The sequence below is a fragment of the Lates calcarifer genome, linkage group LG1 (assembly GCF_001640805.2).
Source record: "Lates calcarifer isolate ASB-BC8 linkage group LG1, TLL_Latcal_v3, whole genome shotgun sequence".
NCBI classification, from domain to species: Eukaryota; Metazoa; Chordata; class Actinopteri; family Centropomidae; genus Lates; species Lates calcarifer.
The window spans coordinates 21,638,948-21,656,941 of NC_066833.1; the positions used below are offsets into that span (position 1 = coordinate 21,638,948).

At 41.0% G+C, this 17,994-nt stretch overlaps 1 protein-coding gene across 1 annotated transcript; it reads right to left on the reverse strand.

The window, feature by feature from the left end:
• Positions 1-6,420: 6,420 nt before the first annotated feature.
• tspan7b (tetraspanin 7b) lies at positions 6,421-17,743 on the reverse strand. Its single transcript, XM_018702622.2, is given in 9 exon segments — positions 6,421-9,294; positions 9,836-9,921; positions 10,400-10,474; positions 10,476-10,484; positions 10,701-10,856; positions 11,453-11,548; positions 11,664-11,738; positions 12,047-12,235; positions 17,579-17,743. Coding segments are annotated over 8 exon segments (735 nt in total). The 5' UTR covers positions 17,645-17,743; the 3' UTR covers positions 6,421-9,294; positions 9,836-9,852.
• Positions 17,744-17,994: the final 251 nt, after the last annotated feature.

Genomic DNA, 17,994 nt, shown 5'->3' on the forward strand with positions numbered 1-17,994 from the left:
TCATATATTATATATGTTAATAGGTTTTTCATGTAATTATTTTGAAAAGTAACCAGTAACTATAGTTAACAAATAAATGTGAGAAGAAGTATATCATTTTAATCTGAAATGTAGTAGAGTAGAAGTATAGGGCAGCACAAAATGGAAATAAACAAGTGAAGTACAAATGCCTCAAAATGATTATTTAAGTGCAGTACTTCAGTAAATGTACTAAGTCACTTTTCATTACTGCCTGAAGCCTGGTCCCTGTCCCACTCCACCTACATTCCCCTGATCCCAAATCTGCCTTGGAAGCAAAGCTACACAGATACAAATGGACTAATTGTAACCCCCCCCTGCTGAAGATTAGCTGATTTCAGATCCATTTAGGGGGGAAAAAAGCAGGTCAGCAGAGCAAATGTGCACCATTGCTAAGCAGAGATCAGATAGGAACAGGAGCCAGCTTTGCTTTCTCAACAGAGCTGTCAATCAAAACCCCACCTCGCTGACTTCCTCTATTCTCCCGTGAAAGGGCTTTCCACTTGTCAGAGGACGCACTGTGCCTGAATGCAACAATGAAACCTGGATCAGTTCGGAAGGGTTTCTCGATTGTGTGTCATGTCAGAAGCTCAGCATCCACCGATTACGGCGGGTGTCATCATCATCCCACAAGGCTTCAAAAGAGAGAGAGAGGAGGAAGTGGAGGAGACGGTGGTGGGGAGGGAGGGGTGGGCTGCTGCACTATAGGAACAGGCATCTTGAGTGGGAACTCGAGTACTTGTCATCACAACTGCATGTTACTGAAAAGTGTGAGGCAGTGGTGTCTGAGTTCAGCGAAGGCAGCTGAAGGCGAAGCAGCAGCAGCTAGAACATCAGCAACAGCTCATATCACAAACAAACGGGTGGAGCACAGGCCTGCAATTTTACTTTATAAGGTAGTAATGAGGTATGACTGTGTGTCAAAGAGGGAGGATCTATGTGTGTGTGTTTGAAAGAGAGAAAGCTTAAGCACTCCCTCTGCAAGTTTTCAAAAATCAAAGTCATAATAAAATCATATTAAAGCAGTAACTCCTGTCATAAATTTAGTATAATTTTTAATCTGATTAAACTGCCACTTAAAAACATATTATTTTTATAGCTGAGCCATGTGAGCCACTTAATGTTATGATTGGATGCTGGTAATCTTCACTAAAACAAATTATTCTTTTGATGTGCAGCTCTCAGTGTAGCACACCAGCAGGACAACATGTGACACCAAAATGGTGCAAATCTGTGTCCTCAAACCCAGGACTTCCCCTTTAAACAAACAACATGATGTAATGAGTGTAGAAAAACAACTTACTGGTCAAACTCAGATGACTTGAGATACTGTTGATGACTCTGTGGTCATGTCTCTGTATTTATTTGGGAGATTTAGCAACCTCCATGGAGTCTCCAACTGAAAATCCGATGGATTGGATTAGATGATTCTGATATTTTTTTTGCATCGAATATATTTAAATTAGCTTACTGTTAAGCCAACAAAATAAATAAATGAATAAATAAAGGAGTTATAATTTCAGCCTTCTGTATTTAAATCTGTACACTGTAAAATATCACACATGAATTTAGTGGAATCAACTAAAATCTAAACTAAAATCTTTTCTCATTAACTTAACATACATATTAGTTTCATTAATTTCAAATTAATTAAGCTTTTAAAAAATGATTTTATTTTAGGCCACTTCAGAACTTCTAATCATGAATTTATATGACTTAAGTCTTTTAACTTAACATTATGAGAGTTCACTCAACACAGGTTTCTAAAGAAACATGATTAGCATATTATCAGATTTCCCAGTGTGCATTGTCTGAGAATGAAAACTTTCTAGAGACCCTTCTTTTTGTCGTTGAAAGAAAACAGACATGATGGAAACTTCCCATGTCTTTGATACATGTTAAAATGAGTCATGATTGTCTCTCTTTATAATAATGAAAACAATGCAAACCACAAAGGAGGTCAATGTTGAATTCAGTCCCTACCTCTGCACACTAATAAAATGACAAGCTTACTGTAAAGAGTCTGACTTATTGTTAATTTACTAACACTAGACAACGGGCTCCCACGGGAACAGCTGCTGTTACAAGTTTTTCATGTCAAATGAGGACATGACCCCCTCAGTCTGTGACAAATGTAAATGTGAAGGAAATCTGCCAGTGTAGCTGATTCAACTTAGCATGATACCTTTGTCCTCAGTAGCTGTGGTGTGAATCAACAATAATCTCTTATCTTCCTTTAATCTGCAAAAAGGTACTAGACAAAGTTATCCATTGTCTCCACTCCTGTTCACTGTTGCAAATGAACTATTAGCACCAGCTATATTATTATTACAGGATTTGGCTGGGGAGGTCCAGAGTGTAAAGTATTGCTTTACGCAGATGATTTTCTTCTGTACTTATTTTTTTTATTTGTCAAAATATTTGGCTATAAAGTGAAACTTAAAGTGAAACTATAAAGTGAAAAAAGTGGGTTAGTGCTAATTAACATAACTGCCACAAACATCTCCTTTAATTCAACCCTATTTTAAAATCACAAAAAAGTTCAAATGTCAGGGACTCTAGATTAGACATAAATCTAATCTATAAGTTAACTATAAATCTTGTACAAAGCTCCTGACCCTGATAGCTGGTCTGAAACAGGACATCAAATGTTGCAGACTTGCTGCTCCTCTATTTGAGTGAAAGGATCAATACCATCAAAATGAATGTATTACCTAAGCTCTTGATTCAGACCAGCTATCAGGGGCAGACTGCAGTTAGACACATGTGCGACAGATGTAATGCTCCTGCAAGTGCAGATTATCACTCTATCATCATTCTTGGCGGTCAAAATTCAATACTCGCTAAAAAAGAAAGCTAATGGATCCACCCCTCTTATTGCTTTATTTGGCATTGCATCATAGGGTATTCATCTGAGCAATGATAAGTTCAACACACTAAACCTTTGCACTTTGTTGGCCAGACAATTGTTAAGACCCTCTGCTTCTCCATTATCCTCATAGGATTAAACAGGTTATGCAATATCTCAAGCTGGAGTAGATAAGATTCTCTCTACAAGGGTCTGCTCTGAGATTTTAATGCAATATGGAAGAAAATTTAACCCCCATAATACATGTACACTGCTGTGTGTTTGTCTGACTGTTTCTGTTTTGCTTGCCGGTGAGTTCTTTTGTGTTATGGGCTACAGAGGCCTGGTAAAGGTATGTATAAGGCACATTCAGGATTAAGTGAGTACAATTACATTACACAAGTAAAATCACATGTGGAGGAATAAGATTTACAGAAAATATGGTCGAACAGGTGAATGAAAAATCCAAATTAAACATTTTGAGGCTCTCCTTTAGGACTGCTGTCTGTTTTTCGACTGGGGGACTTGACCACATGACCTCAGTATTTCTAAACTTATAACTTAAGCCCTGTTCATGATGAGCCACTACACATAAGATGGCCTGAAGAGGGTCGGTGTTACTGTTCGAGAAACATCAGCTGCCTGGTTTATGATATGAAACATGTTGGAATTAAGTCTTTGTTTTTGTTTCAAAAATAGTATAGTCGTGGGCGGATTAACCTCCTGTGGGGCCTTAGTTTAAAAACTGGCTGACCACCACTATAAATGGCAGTTTAATGATTTCCCCCAGGCACCTGAAACCCAGTACTCTGGGGCTGGAATAATTAGCAGATTAAGTGATTAGTTGAGCAAAAAACCCTGATAATTCATAGTCATTTTTATAAAGAAAAATACCAAAATTTCACTTGTTCCAGCCTCTCAAATGTAAATATTAACAACTTTTTCAAATTAAATCCTCCTCAACACCAGGGCCACAAGAGGGAGGATGGTGGACGAGTTATAATTGATATTATACCTTAGTGGTGCAAATTGCAGTCAAATTTTCGATTAATCAAATTATGTAGACCCAGATTATGTAGAATAAGACCCTCGCTTGGGGCCCTTGGGCAGTTTCCCACTTTGCCTGGTTGGTGATCCCAGCTAAATTCAACGCAAATTTGTTTATCACTATGACTGAATGAAATTAAAAATGTAGGTTGATTGTAATCTGCTTTTTTGTCATCATTTTTTTCTGCACTTGAACGTGTCTATGCGCTCTCCAGCCCGGGTTTGTGTGTGTCTGCGTGAGTAATAGCGCTTCCCCGGTGTGGATGCCTCCCTCTCAGCCTATAACCCATTAAGTGTATCCGGGAGGCGGAGGCGAGGAGGAGGCAGAGCGCGGGAGCCAGCGGCACGCACGCTCCATTAGCGGACCCACTGCCGCGCCGCTCTGCCGGTAATTTGCGTAACGAGATTGGAGCGAGCCCGGTTAGCGCGGTCTCGACGAGTAACAGCCCCTCTCTTCAACCGTCTTCCCGCACTGCTTTTCCCGACCTTGTTTCGGATGCAGTCCACGGCAGCAGCGCAGTAGGAGAGATGAACGGAGAGAGTCGGAGAATGTGTGTGTCTGTGTGCGTGTGTGTGTGCGTGTGTGTGTGTATGCTGCGTGTGGTGCTCTACCTCCCAAACACGCGGCCGGTTTCCTTTCCTTTCTCCTTGTCGCCACAGTTCCGTTTTCCGCTGATGCCCAAGCGCCATCATGTGGACGAGGATGGTACACAGCGTCGTGAGCTCGAGTGGATGTTCACCAAAACAGGCAGTAACATAAAATATCAATAAAGTTTGTTTCCTGGGTATAGGGTACTATTATGTAAGAGCGGCAAAAAGCAATGGGGAATATATATTATATTTATATACACTTACCAGTTCAGCAGGTGCACACTAAAACTAATTCTCTCTCACAGAAAAACTGAAACTCTTATAATTAAGCTCTGATGCCATTTGGAGGAGGTAGTTGCTAATTATGGTGCTTTTGAATTGCACCGGTTGGATGTATTTTTTTTTTTTATATTTTGTCCGTCCCATTCATAACAACGTGGGTGAAATAAATATTAGAAATGCAATTCAACAGCATCACAAACGACATCCTAGAATTAGCACATCTCTAAAAACATTTCCAGCAGATACTTAGTATTATAACTCTCATGAAGGTTGGATTTATTGCAGGACTCTCGTATTAGACTTGTTTTTAGCAAGAGTGCATATGATAGGATGAGATTACATTTAATGGTAATGGTGACAAACAGCAGAGAGCAGTAAAATAAAAATCAAAAAGAGCAGGCGTTTTGAATTACCTTACAGATTCATATGTTGCTCTGCTGGCTTTCCCTCAGGCTGTCACATGTTCCTGCCTTTATGGCAATGTCAGTTGAAGTGGGTGGAATTTTTTTAGTTTGAGCTTTAATTTGGGAAAATAAATAAATAAATCTAACATCGTCGCACAGGTTGTAGTGTGTAGAGGCAGATGTGGCTCTGCTTTGCCTCTTGGAAGAACTGACTGTCTGTCTGTTTTCTCTGGGTTGCCAGGCTTGTCTGCGTTGACCAATCTTAAAGGCCAGTTTGTTGTCAGACTGTCTCAGTCAATACTGCCCCTCAGTACTGTCTGTTCGGCGTTCAACAGCATTGAAGTTTCTTTTGTGTTTTTGTCGTAGATGTCCAGTGCTTGATGCGCCTGTCTTTGTCTTCTGTGAGGTCCATGCTGAGGCCATGTGATGTTGTAGGAGGAAAAGCTTTTTCTATCTTTGGGTCTTATTTAACAGGTGAAATTGGTCTAATTCAGTTTACAGACTGAATTTCTCACAGTCAGGATTTGCCAGATTAACACAAAGTTTTATACGGATAAAATAACACTGTTTATTTCCTCAGAAGTGTTTTGTAAATTCTTTGATAGGGCTCAGAGTCCATCTTCCTAAGCCTCTTCCTTGCTTCATTCGCAGCCTAAATATGTAGAATTATGTATCTGCTTTCTCTTTATTCTCAGAACCCACACTGCTGAGACCTCACCGCTCAGAGACATGGGCTTCACTGCATGAGGTGCTCTTTAATTGGCACCTCATACACAAACCTGGCGCTCCATTCCTAGATCTACAAGTCCCACATTACGGATCTGCATTCTGGATTACGTCTCCTCATTCTGTACTGCTCAATCCCTACAGCTAGATTAAGTTCACCCACCTTTATCCATACAACTCAGCCCACTGTCAACACGCCTTAACCTTTGACCTGACCTCTTCTAACACTAACCCTCATGCGAAAAATATTGTCTATCCTGATTTAAGTGTGGAAAGGCTTCATGATCACTTTTGATGTTCTCCAAATGATGAAACATAATACATCAATAAAATACAATGTTCATATTAACCAAGCTACTGCATCAGCACAGCACGGTGAAGCCTTACCAGGGTTTTTAATGTCAAAGGGTGTCTGTGAGAAACCTTTTAAATGGATCTTACAAAAATGTGATGAGAGACCTGTTAAACTTAAAATGCACAAAATGAACAAACACTAAACACAACTGTTATCTGTATATTTATTGATAATAAGACCACTGATGGTGACTTAGTCAATAGTAGACAGCATGGTGCAATTCTTTTGAGTGTCTGGTGACCCCATGTGTATGCTGGATGGTATTACAATTTAGTATTTACAGGACAATATCAGCTTAGGGGAGGGAAAAAAGTTTGAGAGTGCTGAAAAACATACATTCACTAAATAAATTTACAGCTTTAAAAGCAGTAAAGTTTTTAAAAGCCACAACCAAATACTGACCAAAACTGAACACAACAGGATCCACGAAATGAAGACACTCTCTCTCACACGTACAAGCCTTGTCATACAAGGAAAATACACACTCAAGGTTAAGGGGATAGTCAAATAAAGACACAAAATCACACATACTCACGCACACATACTGAAAGAGATAGAAAAAAAACCACTTGGTGAAACTGTAAACTTAATGCCAATCAAACCATAATAAATATACAGCTAAATTGAAACAGCTACATGTTGCACGTTACTCTCAACAAAACATCAGCCACAATTATTTTTTCAGTGCGAGTTTCCTATAAACTATCAAACAAATACAGATTAACAGCACAAAGTGCGGAATCAAAACTCTTGACACAACATTTATATATTAGCATATTAGAATGAGAAACATTACATCATATAAATTACATTTCCAATACATATCTACAGATGGTGATGATGATGATGGAGGCATGTTGATGCACTACATAGAGTACTGTAAATACTAGATGAACACTGTTGGATCTCTAATGTCGACTTCACTCATTGTAGCAGACAGCTGGCATTTCTTTCCATTGGTAGAAACATTTCATGACCCTAATGATCTGATATGACCCTCGCAGGCTAAAAAAGCATGGCTTTGCTGACCTCTTTTGGTTGCAGATTTCAAGTCTATTCTTGTTTTGGAGCACCTGTAACCACACCCAACTGTGCTGTCAGGTACACTTCTACATCACTGCAGCAAGGTGACAATTTCAACTACAAGGGGTCAGCCAAAAAAAAAAAAAAAAAAGTTTTTCAGCTGTTGTTAAGTTGCTCTTTAAAGCTAAATCGTGACTTGTGTCAGTTATTTTTACATAAACCAGAAAGACTAAATCTAAATTGTCAGCATGCTTCAGATGAAATGCTTGGTGGATCATCAAGCAGCATCCAAACTTTTTCCCCTTGTACACATCTTTCCGACGTCAGAAGTTGGCAGGAAGGAGCTCTGTGTGATCATTTTTCTAACTTTCCACTGCATGCAAAATCCTAAATGCCTTTTCAATCCATTCTTTGTGTGTGGCCATTTGGAACAGGCAGAGACAATTTAAGCTCTGGACGTGTTCAGACGACAACTCATATGAGCTGCGCCGTTTGAAACACACTGACACATTAAAGGTAATTGGGTGTTAGAGGGCATGATTCAGAGCCTGAAAAGGCCCAGCCACACCAGCATTCAAACTGCTAAATGCAAAATAATTACAAAAACTTTGCATCAAGTTCAGTTTTGTTGAGCTTTGACGCACAAACTTGCATTATTGATCGACAGCTAGCTGTCCTAACAGCTGAGAACTGCTCTTTTAGGGGGTGGAGAGCCATATTTCCACTTATCAAAACAGGAAAAGGACAGGTGGAATCAAAAACATCAACAATGGCTGCATTGCATTTAGGTAAGGCAGTTTCAGGGTCCTGGTATTCTACATGCTCACTCACTGAGATGGCTTACTGGGACACTTAAAGGAATGAGGCCATGGTTAATGTTGTTATTTACGCCTGTGCCTTTCTTATGTTGACAAGTCAAAAATGTCTGCAATGCAAAGGGTCTACTGTGGCATCCACTGTCCTCTGTCTCAGTATAAATGACGAGACAGGAGTAGATGGTACAAATCCATCTTTGGCATAAACTGTTACTGTGAAGTTGTGCTAGTGAACTAGCTAACATAATTGTGAACTGAGAGCTTGTCACTTTCTGGTGTGACGGGGCCTTTAGTCTATGGCATACCAGATTTGTTCTTCAAATGATCTCATTTGTTTGTTTGCTGGATGAATATATTTCTCTTCTACAGTAAAACTACTGAACTGACATAAGGGTTATTAAGAAGTTGTAAATTCAGGTAAAGTTATTTTAAGTCGGAGTGATTCACATTTGTTATCTGTGGTCTTATGTTTTTATTCCAGACTAAAGCTGTAAGTGATGCTAAATTACAGTTTTAACACTTAACTAACTTCATAATTTGCTTTTAAATTAAATTAAAGATAAAAAAATAACATAATCGTCTACAGATAAAAAATACTCTCAAACACCTCTCCCTATTCTTTCCTTCACCAGTTTCCTTATTTTTCTTATAAACTTAAAACATCATCCTCAGTACACATAATGTCACAACCATAGGAATATACAATGGTGAGCAATAGCAAAGTCAAATGCAAAACTAAACCTATCTATTAAAGTGTTACTTTCAAGCTTTAGTAATGTCATTCTGTACAAAGATGTGCAGTGGTCTTCTGATAACTATCGATGGAGCATGCTGCATCCAGCTAAGAAACCAAGTTGCACCCAATCACCTATCTGAGACCAACACCGCTGTCAACTCAGACAGCTCTGGTCTAACCTGTTTGTTGTAAGCTGTACTGATCCGAGATATGTGCCAATGAGCAACTTCCACATCAAGCGGCAGTGTGATGAGTGGTATAGAAAGCTTTGATGCAACAGCAGTGAGTCGAGGAATGGTGCTTTACAATAAGATACATTAAGATATTACATTAAAATCACAGGCAGAGAGACGGAGGGAGGTAAATTCCAATTCAGGCGTGTGATAGTGTTTCGGGAATTTACTCTTGTCATGTGTCAAGGCTCTTTGTTGCTTCTTCTCTTCATCTCCCTAAAGTGATAAAAACACAAAAGAGAGAAGAGTTGTTTATGAAAGAACTAAACATTGACATATTATTAACGTCGAAAGATGTTATGCTTAAATGTTTGCAAAATAGGCATCTGAAGATGTGATTCTGGCCCAATACCGACTGTCCTTGTGGCTCTGTTTTGTTCTCCACCAAATCCTGAGGGAAATATTTGTTGCTAAATGCTCTTTAGCTTCATCAGCTAGTGCTTAACTGTGACTGGAGAAGTATAAGGAGGTGAAACCCTCTTCCTGCAGCGAATGCGAGCAACAATGAAGGGGGAGGAGAGAGTGAATCAAAATAGGTAAGTCACGGGCTAATAAATCAAAACAACATGCTGGAAGGTGTTAAAACTCTCCCCAGCGGTGAGTGAAAATGGGAAGTTGGTGATAATTACTATAAGTAACACCTGTCACATTATAGTCATTTAATTCTGCATTGATATGAAATGTTGATCATAGCAGCATTAACTGTAAACGTGCATGGTTGCGTGTGTGCGCGCGAGCGTCTCTGAATGTCTCTCACCTGCCACGTCACGTCAGCTAGACCATCTCATACTGATTGGCTGTGATGATCCTGGACAGACAGCAGGCCAGCAACATGCCAATCAGCTGAAAGACAGACAGGAAAGGGCTTTGGTTTATTTTGTGTTTTTTGGATTGCTGTCTATTCTGTCTTGCTGTAGAAAAAAGGATAATGCTGCACATATCTACTTTTCCACAAACAGGTTTTTCAGAAGAACGATACAGTGTAATGCAGACAATGCAGTTTGTACATCGTGTCTATATTAAATAAAGTTATATTCCAAACAAAAAGAGAGGGAAAAAAGTTAGCTGGTTCCCATTTAAAGCATTTTTCTTGGAAAGTAATTCAGTAGATTCCCTGTAAAATTCAAGCTGGCAGCACAAAATGTAAAATGCAGTATTAGCTGTGTCCGTTGATCTCCTTAGCAACTGTTTTGCTTGTTTCCACTGGTTATAGCCTCCATTTTTAAACACGTTAATGATTTATTTACACTCCGTACGATGCATGTGCCACTTTTTATCTCACGGTATCACCTGCAAAATGTCAATGTTCCTCAACTCCTACCTGTGAGAAGGCAATCCCAAACGTCACTCCTGCAATTATGGCCATGTTGGTTTCCATGAATGAAGTGACCAGCTCAGTAGCAGCCCTGAAATACAGGGGGCAGGTTAGTTTGCAGAGGGTACAGGGACATGTTAAATGTGCAAATTAGGGGCAAGATGGATATCTGGGAAAGTATCTGAGACATTTGTTAGTATTTGGAGGAGGGAGACAGTTTGAAAAAAGTGTATGAGGACCTGTCAGATATAAATACAGTCATCTTCTGACTGGTACATTCATAGGCTCAACAGAAGAGCACACTGACCTGGTGGTAGACCTTGTTCGGGGCTATAGTTGCATTGCGGAGGTCTTCTGGGTTGCAGTCAGAGGAGTTAAAGCAGCAGCTGGCAGGAATGCCATTGGATGGGTAATACACACTGGCAAACCAGCTAGTGTAGTTATACACTCCACAGCAACGCAGCTAAAAACAGAAAACGCAAGAGAAAAGTGCTGAGATCAGATCAGAATTCGTGGATGAGGCTGGCCTTATTCTATATTTTGTTATGATGATTCTGCCTTGTCTGTGGCACTCAGAGCCAAGCTTGTTCATTCCTACCGAGGATGCAGATCTGCAAAAATGGGTCACACACATACAGAGTTTATTTTAAAAAATCTCATAAAACAGCTGGGCATTGTAGTTTTTAGAAAAACATTTCTCAAACAGAATGTAAATGGAGGATTTGATGGGGTCTATTTTGAGCTGCAGATCAATAACTATTTGGTGTCCTGGTGAGTATTTATGGCATGTAAGGGAATGACTGAAAATAGACTTAAGTGCCCCTGTTTATTGTAATGTGGACAACAGTGGAGCTCTACGGCACAGACAAATAAGCTGAATCAGGCTTCGGCTACTTGTTAGTAGCATAAATTGCTTGTTGGTTTTAGTCTTGTTGACAGTAAAAAAAAAAAAAAGAAAAATACAGAATATTGCCACCTTTATCCTTTAGAAATACAAAGCTTACAAATCCACCTTCTGTGTTCATCAGCCGTTGTACCTTGTTGGTGTCGGGGACTTACCTTGTGCTGCAAATTATCGACAGCGCGGCTCGCCTCATCCTCAGCGTTGTAGTTCAAGACTGCGTCGGTGTACGTCCTGCGAAAGGTTCCCTTTATCTGTAGCATGCAAACATACAGCGTGCGCACAATCGTACACGTTAACAGCTTGAGAGTGCTTTGGTGCTTTAGTGTGAGACTCGTGAGGTTGTTGGATGGTGAACTGTGTGCTGACCTCGTGGCGAAACACAAATCCAGAGATCCCGGCCACTAGCTCAGCGAGGAAGACGAGTGACAGAAACATGGCATACTGCAGAGGGAGAGGAAGGAGATTTGCATAGTTTGCATAAAAGCCCTCTGCCTTAGGTGTGCATCATTTGCCTATGTTTGCATGCACGCACACACACACACACACACGCTCCAACACACCCACTTGACCACCATTAACCGACCAAAGTGCTCTGCAGCATCTATTGGATTTCTGATCCCTCTCCACATGATAGAGGTCAACCATTATTCCTTTTATCACATGACCTGAGGCTAATTACTTAGCATCTACAATGCTCCTCTCTCTCACTGCAACGCAACACTCCACCCTTTGATCCTATGGCCTCTCACCAGCTTCAGCATCCATGGGCTTCCTCTGCAGGTGGCGAAGCATCCAAACAGGCCAAAAACAATGATGACGGTCCCAGTGCCAATGAGGACGTACGGGGCATTGGTGGAGTTGTCGGCTATCAGAGAGATGTACGGGCCCAGCATCAACTTCCCCCATACCCCCACTGCCAGCAGGATGGCTCCTGTTATCTAGAGGGCGAGGGGGAGGAATGGAAAGAAGGATGTCACAGAGAGAGAGAGAAAGAGAGAGAGCACAGGAAACAAAATGAAAGCAGGGAACGGGCCTTTATCTCTGCACTTTTCTGCGATATTACAATAGCTGTGTTTTAGCAGCGTGCCGAGGGGGGAGGAGGAGAAAGAGGATCAAGGTGGAACAAGAAAGGAGAGCAATTAGAGTAAGGAGGAGGAGACGGGGAGACAGAAGACACAAATTTATCTGGAGTACGGGATAGCGATCACCTGCTTTATGAATATGCCTGCACTTCGCACACATACAGAAAGAAAAGAGACAAAAAGAAAGGGGACGAATCAAAGAAGCTCTTTGATCCGTGGAGAGACGCTTCCTCCTGTTGCGCCTCTCTTAGCATTTCAAATGAAGGCTGCGGATAAAAGAGCGTGCTGTACGAGGCAGCTGAAGCGCCGTGTGTCTCAGCTGGGTATGTTACTGGCATCGGAAAGAGAGCAGGGTGTGGAACGGCTGCTGATGATCTGACTCGCAACTCAGGGGGCCAACTCATCATCCTTATCCTCCCTCCTTCCAAGAGGAGGCTGCTCGCCGTCCTGCCAGGCCCTCCGACAAGAGAGGGAGCTGTCTGTGCAAAATGTCTCTACCCCCCACCCTCCACCCCCACCATTACCCCACCCCCAAAACCTCTAAAACTGATGAGAGGAATACACTCAGCTCTCAGCAGAAAATGAGCCACCGTGACGGGAACAGCAGAGAATAAATCTTAGGAATTACACAAAAGTGTCTTCAAGCCTAATGTCACGTTACGAAAAAATGATTAACAACAACACAAAAAATATATTTCTTTTGCATAAAGTTAGGCTGCCACGTTCCCTCTCTGATAGCTGAAACCAGTCTCTGCAGGTTAATGACTGTGTTAACAACATTTACACTTTGCCCCGTTGGCAGGGTGTGCACACAATGATGGGGCAGAGGTTTTTCACCATGACAAATCACCAGCCTGCGGCCTGCCTGTCCTCTGAGTGCTGTATTGTTCTGCATTTGGTTTGCAGTTCTTAAATAAAAAGCTATACAGAGTTGTTTTAGACTTACAAAACAGCGAGAGCTGTTTGAGAGTGTCTACTGTGGGCTGCTGCGTTACGTGGCTAAACTTGACCGTGGCTCATGCAAACGCCCACACGTGGATTTTCCTTATCGACATTATGTCGCACAAGGACAATGTGTTTTCATCTGAGATGATAAGAGAGGTTAGAGTGAGAGAAAGCACGCTCACTGAAACACACTTGAATGGCAGCTCCTGAAGAAAGCATCTCAGCTACGTCTTGAATTTACAGATACACCAGTTTTCATTACCAGTGAATGGTTTGTCGACAAATTGTCTGCAAATTTGGAAAAAATTGCCATAACAGGTTCCTAAAGCCCAAGCAGAAATATTCAAATCGATTTTTCTGATCGATCAGTGGTTTAAAACCCAAAGATATTCAGTTCTGTATCATAGACAACTGGGAAAACTATAAATTATTTAGATTTTAGACATGGTAGCTGGTACATTTCTGAAAAAATGTATTCAGTGGTTAATTAATTATCAGAATTGTTGTTTATTCATATTCTGACAATTGAAGAATCAATTAACCTGCACTGGTTTCCCACAAAACTGCCAGTGTATTTATCTCTTTGTATTTATGACTTAAACATGTTGCTGTGGTTTCTATTACGTAAGCAAAACCTGCAAAAATGGCTAATATCGACAGCCTGTGGGCAGTTATATGCAAGATGATAAATCCTCAGTTGCAGGACATTTGATGGTGCTGGACTGCAGAGTAAGAAGTGAGAGCCACTAGGTTTTCTATTAGAAATCATCTCAAGTGTTTCGTAATCTCTTGATCTTAACCCTCGTCCTGATGTTACCTGTCCTGCTGTAGCAGGAAAGAAGAAAGAAAGGCATCATATCCCCACTTTTGAGAAACCTGAATCAGCAAATGTTTTTTTTTTTTAAACAAAATAACTAAAACCTTTTCTGTCAGTTGACTAATCGATCAACTGACTAACCGTTCCCGCTCTAATGTAAACTATCACCTCTTTTCAGAGCTGAGCTAAAGGGCCGCAAGCTGATGATTTGTCAGTAATGACATCTACTGTTTCTATTAACAGTGATTCAAACAGCCAGAGCAACCAGAGTCATTTCAGACAACAGTCCTCTTGATAACGGTGCCCTCGCTGCTTACGACCAAAATCATCCACAACAAAATGTCTCTCCCCCTCAGAGCTGCTGCCACATACAAATAAGGAATCATCCTGTCGATGCTAAAGTGTTCATTTTAAAGCCAATGGGGAAATCAAGTCCAAGGAGCAGGGACAAGCCATCTAGGCTTCATGCCTGTTGCTGAATTTCAAACAGCTTCAGACGCCCTCCCTCCTCCCTCCCTGGAGCCGAGTAAAACCCCCCCCCACCCCCTGCACGTTTTGTTTGAAATTCAATGCCTGGCCCGGCCACCCTGGTTACAGCACAGAGTTTAAAACAGGTCACCCCCCACCCCCGCGGCCTAATAAAGAAACAGAAGGTGCGATGACAAAATTGGCTGGCGAGGACACTGCGCATACTCCACCACCTGCTCTGCATTTTACCGTCCTGTGCGTTGAGTGCGGCAACGCAGACATTCACACTTAAGACATTATTTGCCACGACAAGCCGATGACAGTGAAACCGAGGCCTGACATTGAGGCACCTCTCCCACTAGGAGCTCTCTGCCAGCCCCCTCTCCTTGCTTCACCCTCCGGGTTGAAGGGAGCCACTGAACTGTGAGACACTTCTGCACTTCAGACATCTGAAACCTGATGCTGTGGATGTAAGGGAGGGCTAAAAGACCATCCAATCCCTGACTAAATATAAAAGTTCATATCTGTGACACCGGCATATGTCTGCAGAGCAGGGGGACGCGCAGCACAGGCTCTTCTTTTTAAGCCTTCATGACTACAGATCTTAACTGAAAGGCTGATTTCACTTCGACGTTTCCACCAGGACTCTCTTCCTCAAAGCTATGGGTTACTGTTCATGGCCAAGTGTCAGTATTGAAGCTACTTTCGCTTCCTACAGTTCAGGGTGAATGTAGCGAAAGCAGAGAAAGCTCTCTTCAGATCCTAAACACATTATAGACAGATGAACCTTTTCCACGTGTTCTTATTAGATAATCCACCCAGGCTATATCTGGCTTCTATCACACACACAGGAGTGAGTCTATAACTCGCAATTGTGTTTAAAAATTAGGGGCAAAAATGTACTATATTCAGTCGCACAGTGTTGCAGTCAGCTTAGCTAGTATGTGGTCTCAGATTCATGTTAGTGCTTACATGGATGCTACATCACATTTGAGGATTCAGCTGGTAATCCAAACTACTAAAAACCGCACAGGGAATTCACTCCTCCTTCCCCACGTTGATCTCACACTCATTAATCCCAAAATTGGAAGCAGCTTCAACCAAATTTATTTGGTTTGAGTAGCCGAGACGTTGCGGAGTGATTTGCTGGCTCAAATCCTGAGGACACTTACGACAAAGAGCTTTAATTACAGTGAAAATATGGCCAGTCTATTTTTCAAATGAGCGCTGTTATATACTGGTTGCTTAGCATTGCGACTGCAGCACTGTGCACAGACCCAAGCCCAGCTGGGTACAAGGGTACATTTAATTGAGTACTGTACATAAGTACAGTTCTGAGGTATTTGGAGAGTAATATTATATTTTTACTCTACTTTATGTATATGGTAACTATAGTCACTGGTTATTTTTCAGATTCAGATTTCAAAAACTAAAAACAAGCAAATAAAACAGTACTTTATAATACAGTGAGTCAAACCACCCAACAGGATGTAAAACGAGTAATATTATAATCTGCTGTAAAATTTAGTATAGTAAATATAATAAGTAAATAATGTCACACTAGTTGCATAATGAGTACTTTACTACTTGAAGCACTGAACACTGTTCTGGTAAGACTTATATTTTTACTTTAGTAAAATACTGAATGCTGGACTTCTACCCGTAGCCTAATGGAGTATTTTATTTTTATTTCATTTTTTTAAGCCACTTTTGCTTTTATCACAATGAGAAAAACTACTCCATTACAAGTAAAAGTCCTGTATAAAATTTTAATCTTTAGTAAAAAGTCAAATATTTTATTTCAAGATGTGGTGAAGCAGTATTCAGAGTAGTATTCAGATCCTTCACTGATGAAGTACTATTACAACAAAGTAAAAATACTCCATTACCTACATGTAAAATCATACTTACCTAAAAGTATGTAAGTATTAGCAGCAAAATGTTGTTAAAGTATTAAAGTAAAAGTACTGGCTTGGTCTCTGACTGATATACCATTACATACAACATCATCACATTATTGATACTAAAGCATGAGGGTGTGAGCAGTACGTTACTGTTGTAGCTGCTGGAGGTAGGAGCTAGTTTGAACTTCTTTACATAGAGTTTTATAAACAGGGACACCAGATAAATCTGAGACTTCTGGACTTTTCCCTCAAATCTTGATATTGGATCATTTGAACATTTACTGAAGCAGCTTAGGGAGGAAAAATCACTACTTGATGAAGCTGTTAACAACTCATAGACGTCTGAGATGTGATCCAGACTACACTGCTTTTTGTAAGAGGCCAAAAAGGTTGGAAACTACTAATTTCATTGTTATTATCCACTGTGTAAAATCCTAATCTCTAAAGTAACTACAGCTGGAGGATGGAAGGATAACGTAGCATAAAATGGAAAGTACAATCACCTCAAAATTCTACTTAAGCACAGTACTTGAGTAAATGTACTTAGTTACTTTCCACCACTGACCACTGTTACATTTCAGCAATCCATACAGGAGTATATACCGAGGGTGCAATGTCCCTTTAAGAGTATATAGAAGAAAATGTAGAAAACAGGCTTTAAACAGGCCTGATCAAACAGACCAGGCCTTTCACACAGTTAAATCGTTGCGGTTATATTAACATCCTCCACCGCGCTCACTGACAACCATGATGCTATGTACAGACACCACTGACGCCCAGCAGCCGAAATATGTGTAACCTTAACGCATGTTACATAATAGAAGACGATAAAATGCTTATCTTAACGCTATAATGCAAACCTCCGTCGACCATTTAGCGTATATTCAAACAACACAATGATTCCGTCGATGATGCTGGCTCTATCCACCCCTACATCACGCACAAAAAAAAAATGGATGGATTTTGATGGATTGCGATCATTTTCTGCAGGGTGATTTAGAAAGATACTGGGGGAGGAGGAGGAGGGGGGGGACAATCAAACAAACAAACAAAAAGCTTACATACCCAAAACACGAAGGAGTATACGATGAGGAGGGTTTTAAGGCAGGTGATGACCGGTTTGGTCTCCATTCTGGACCGTGCGGTGTTGGGACTCGCTGTGATAACAACAGCAGCGGGGAGGGGAGGAACTGCGAAGCTGTCGCGTTGCAACCATGCGCTGATGCAGCCACACAGCGTCACTGGAGCAACGCATCGGACCAACCAGCAGCTATTACATTATCCTCAGAGGTAACGCTGTATCACTCAGGACCAAGATTTTTACAGGGGTGATCATGTAGCATGTGTCAGGTACCAATAAAATATAGTTCCCTGCATACATTTCCTCCATGTGTAGGTGCGGTCTGTTTGCAAAAGTTTGGGCAACCCCTGGGTAAATTACATGTTTTTGTGTTGATTTCCGAAGTGAAAAGAATTGTGCG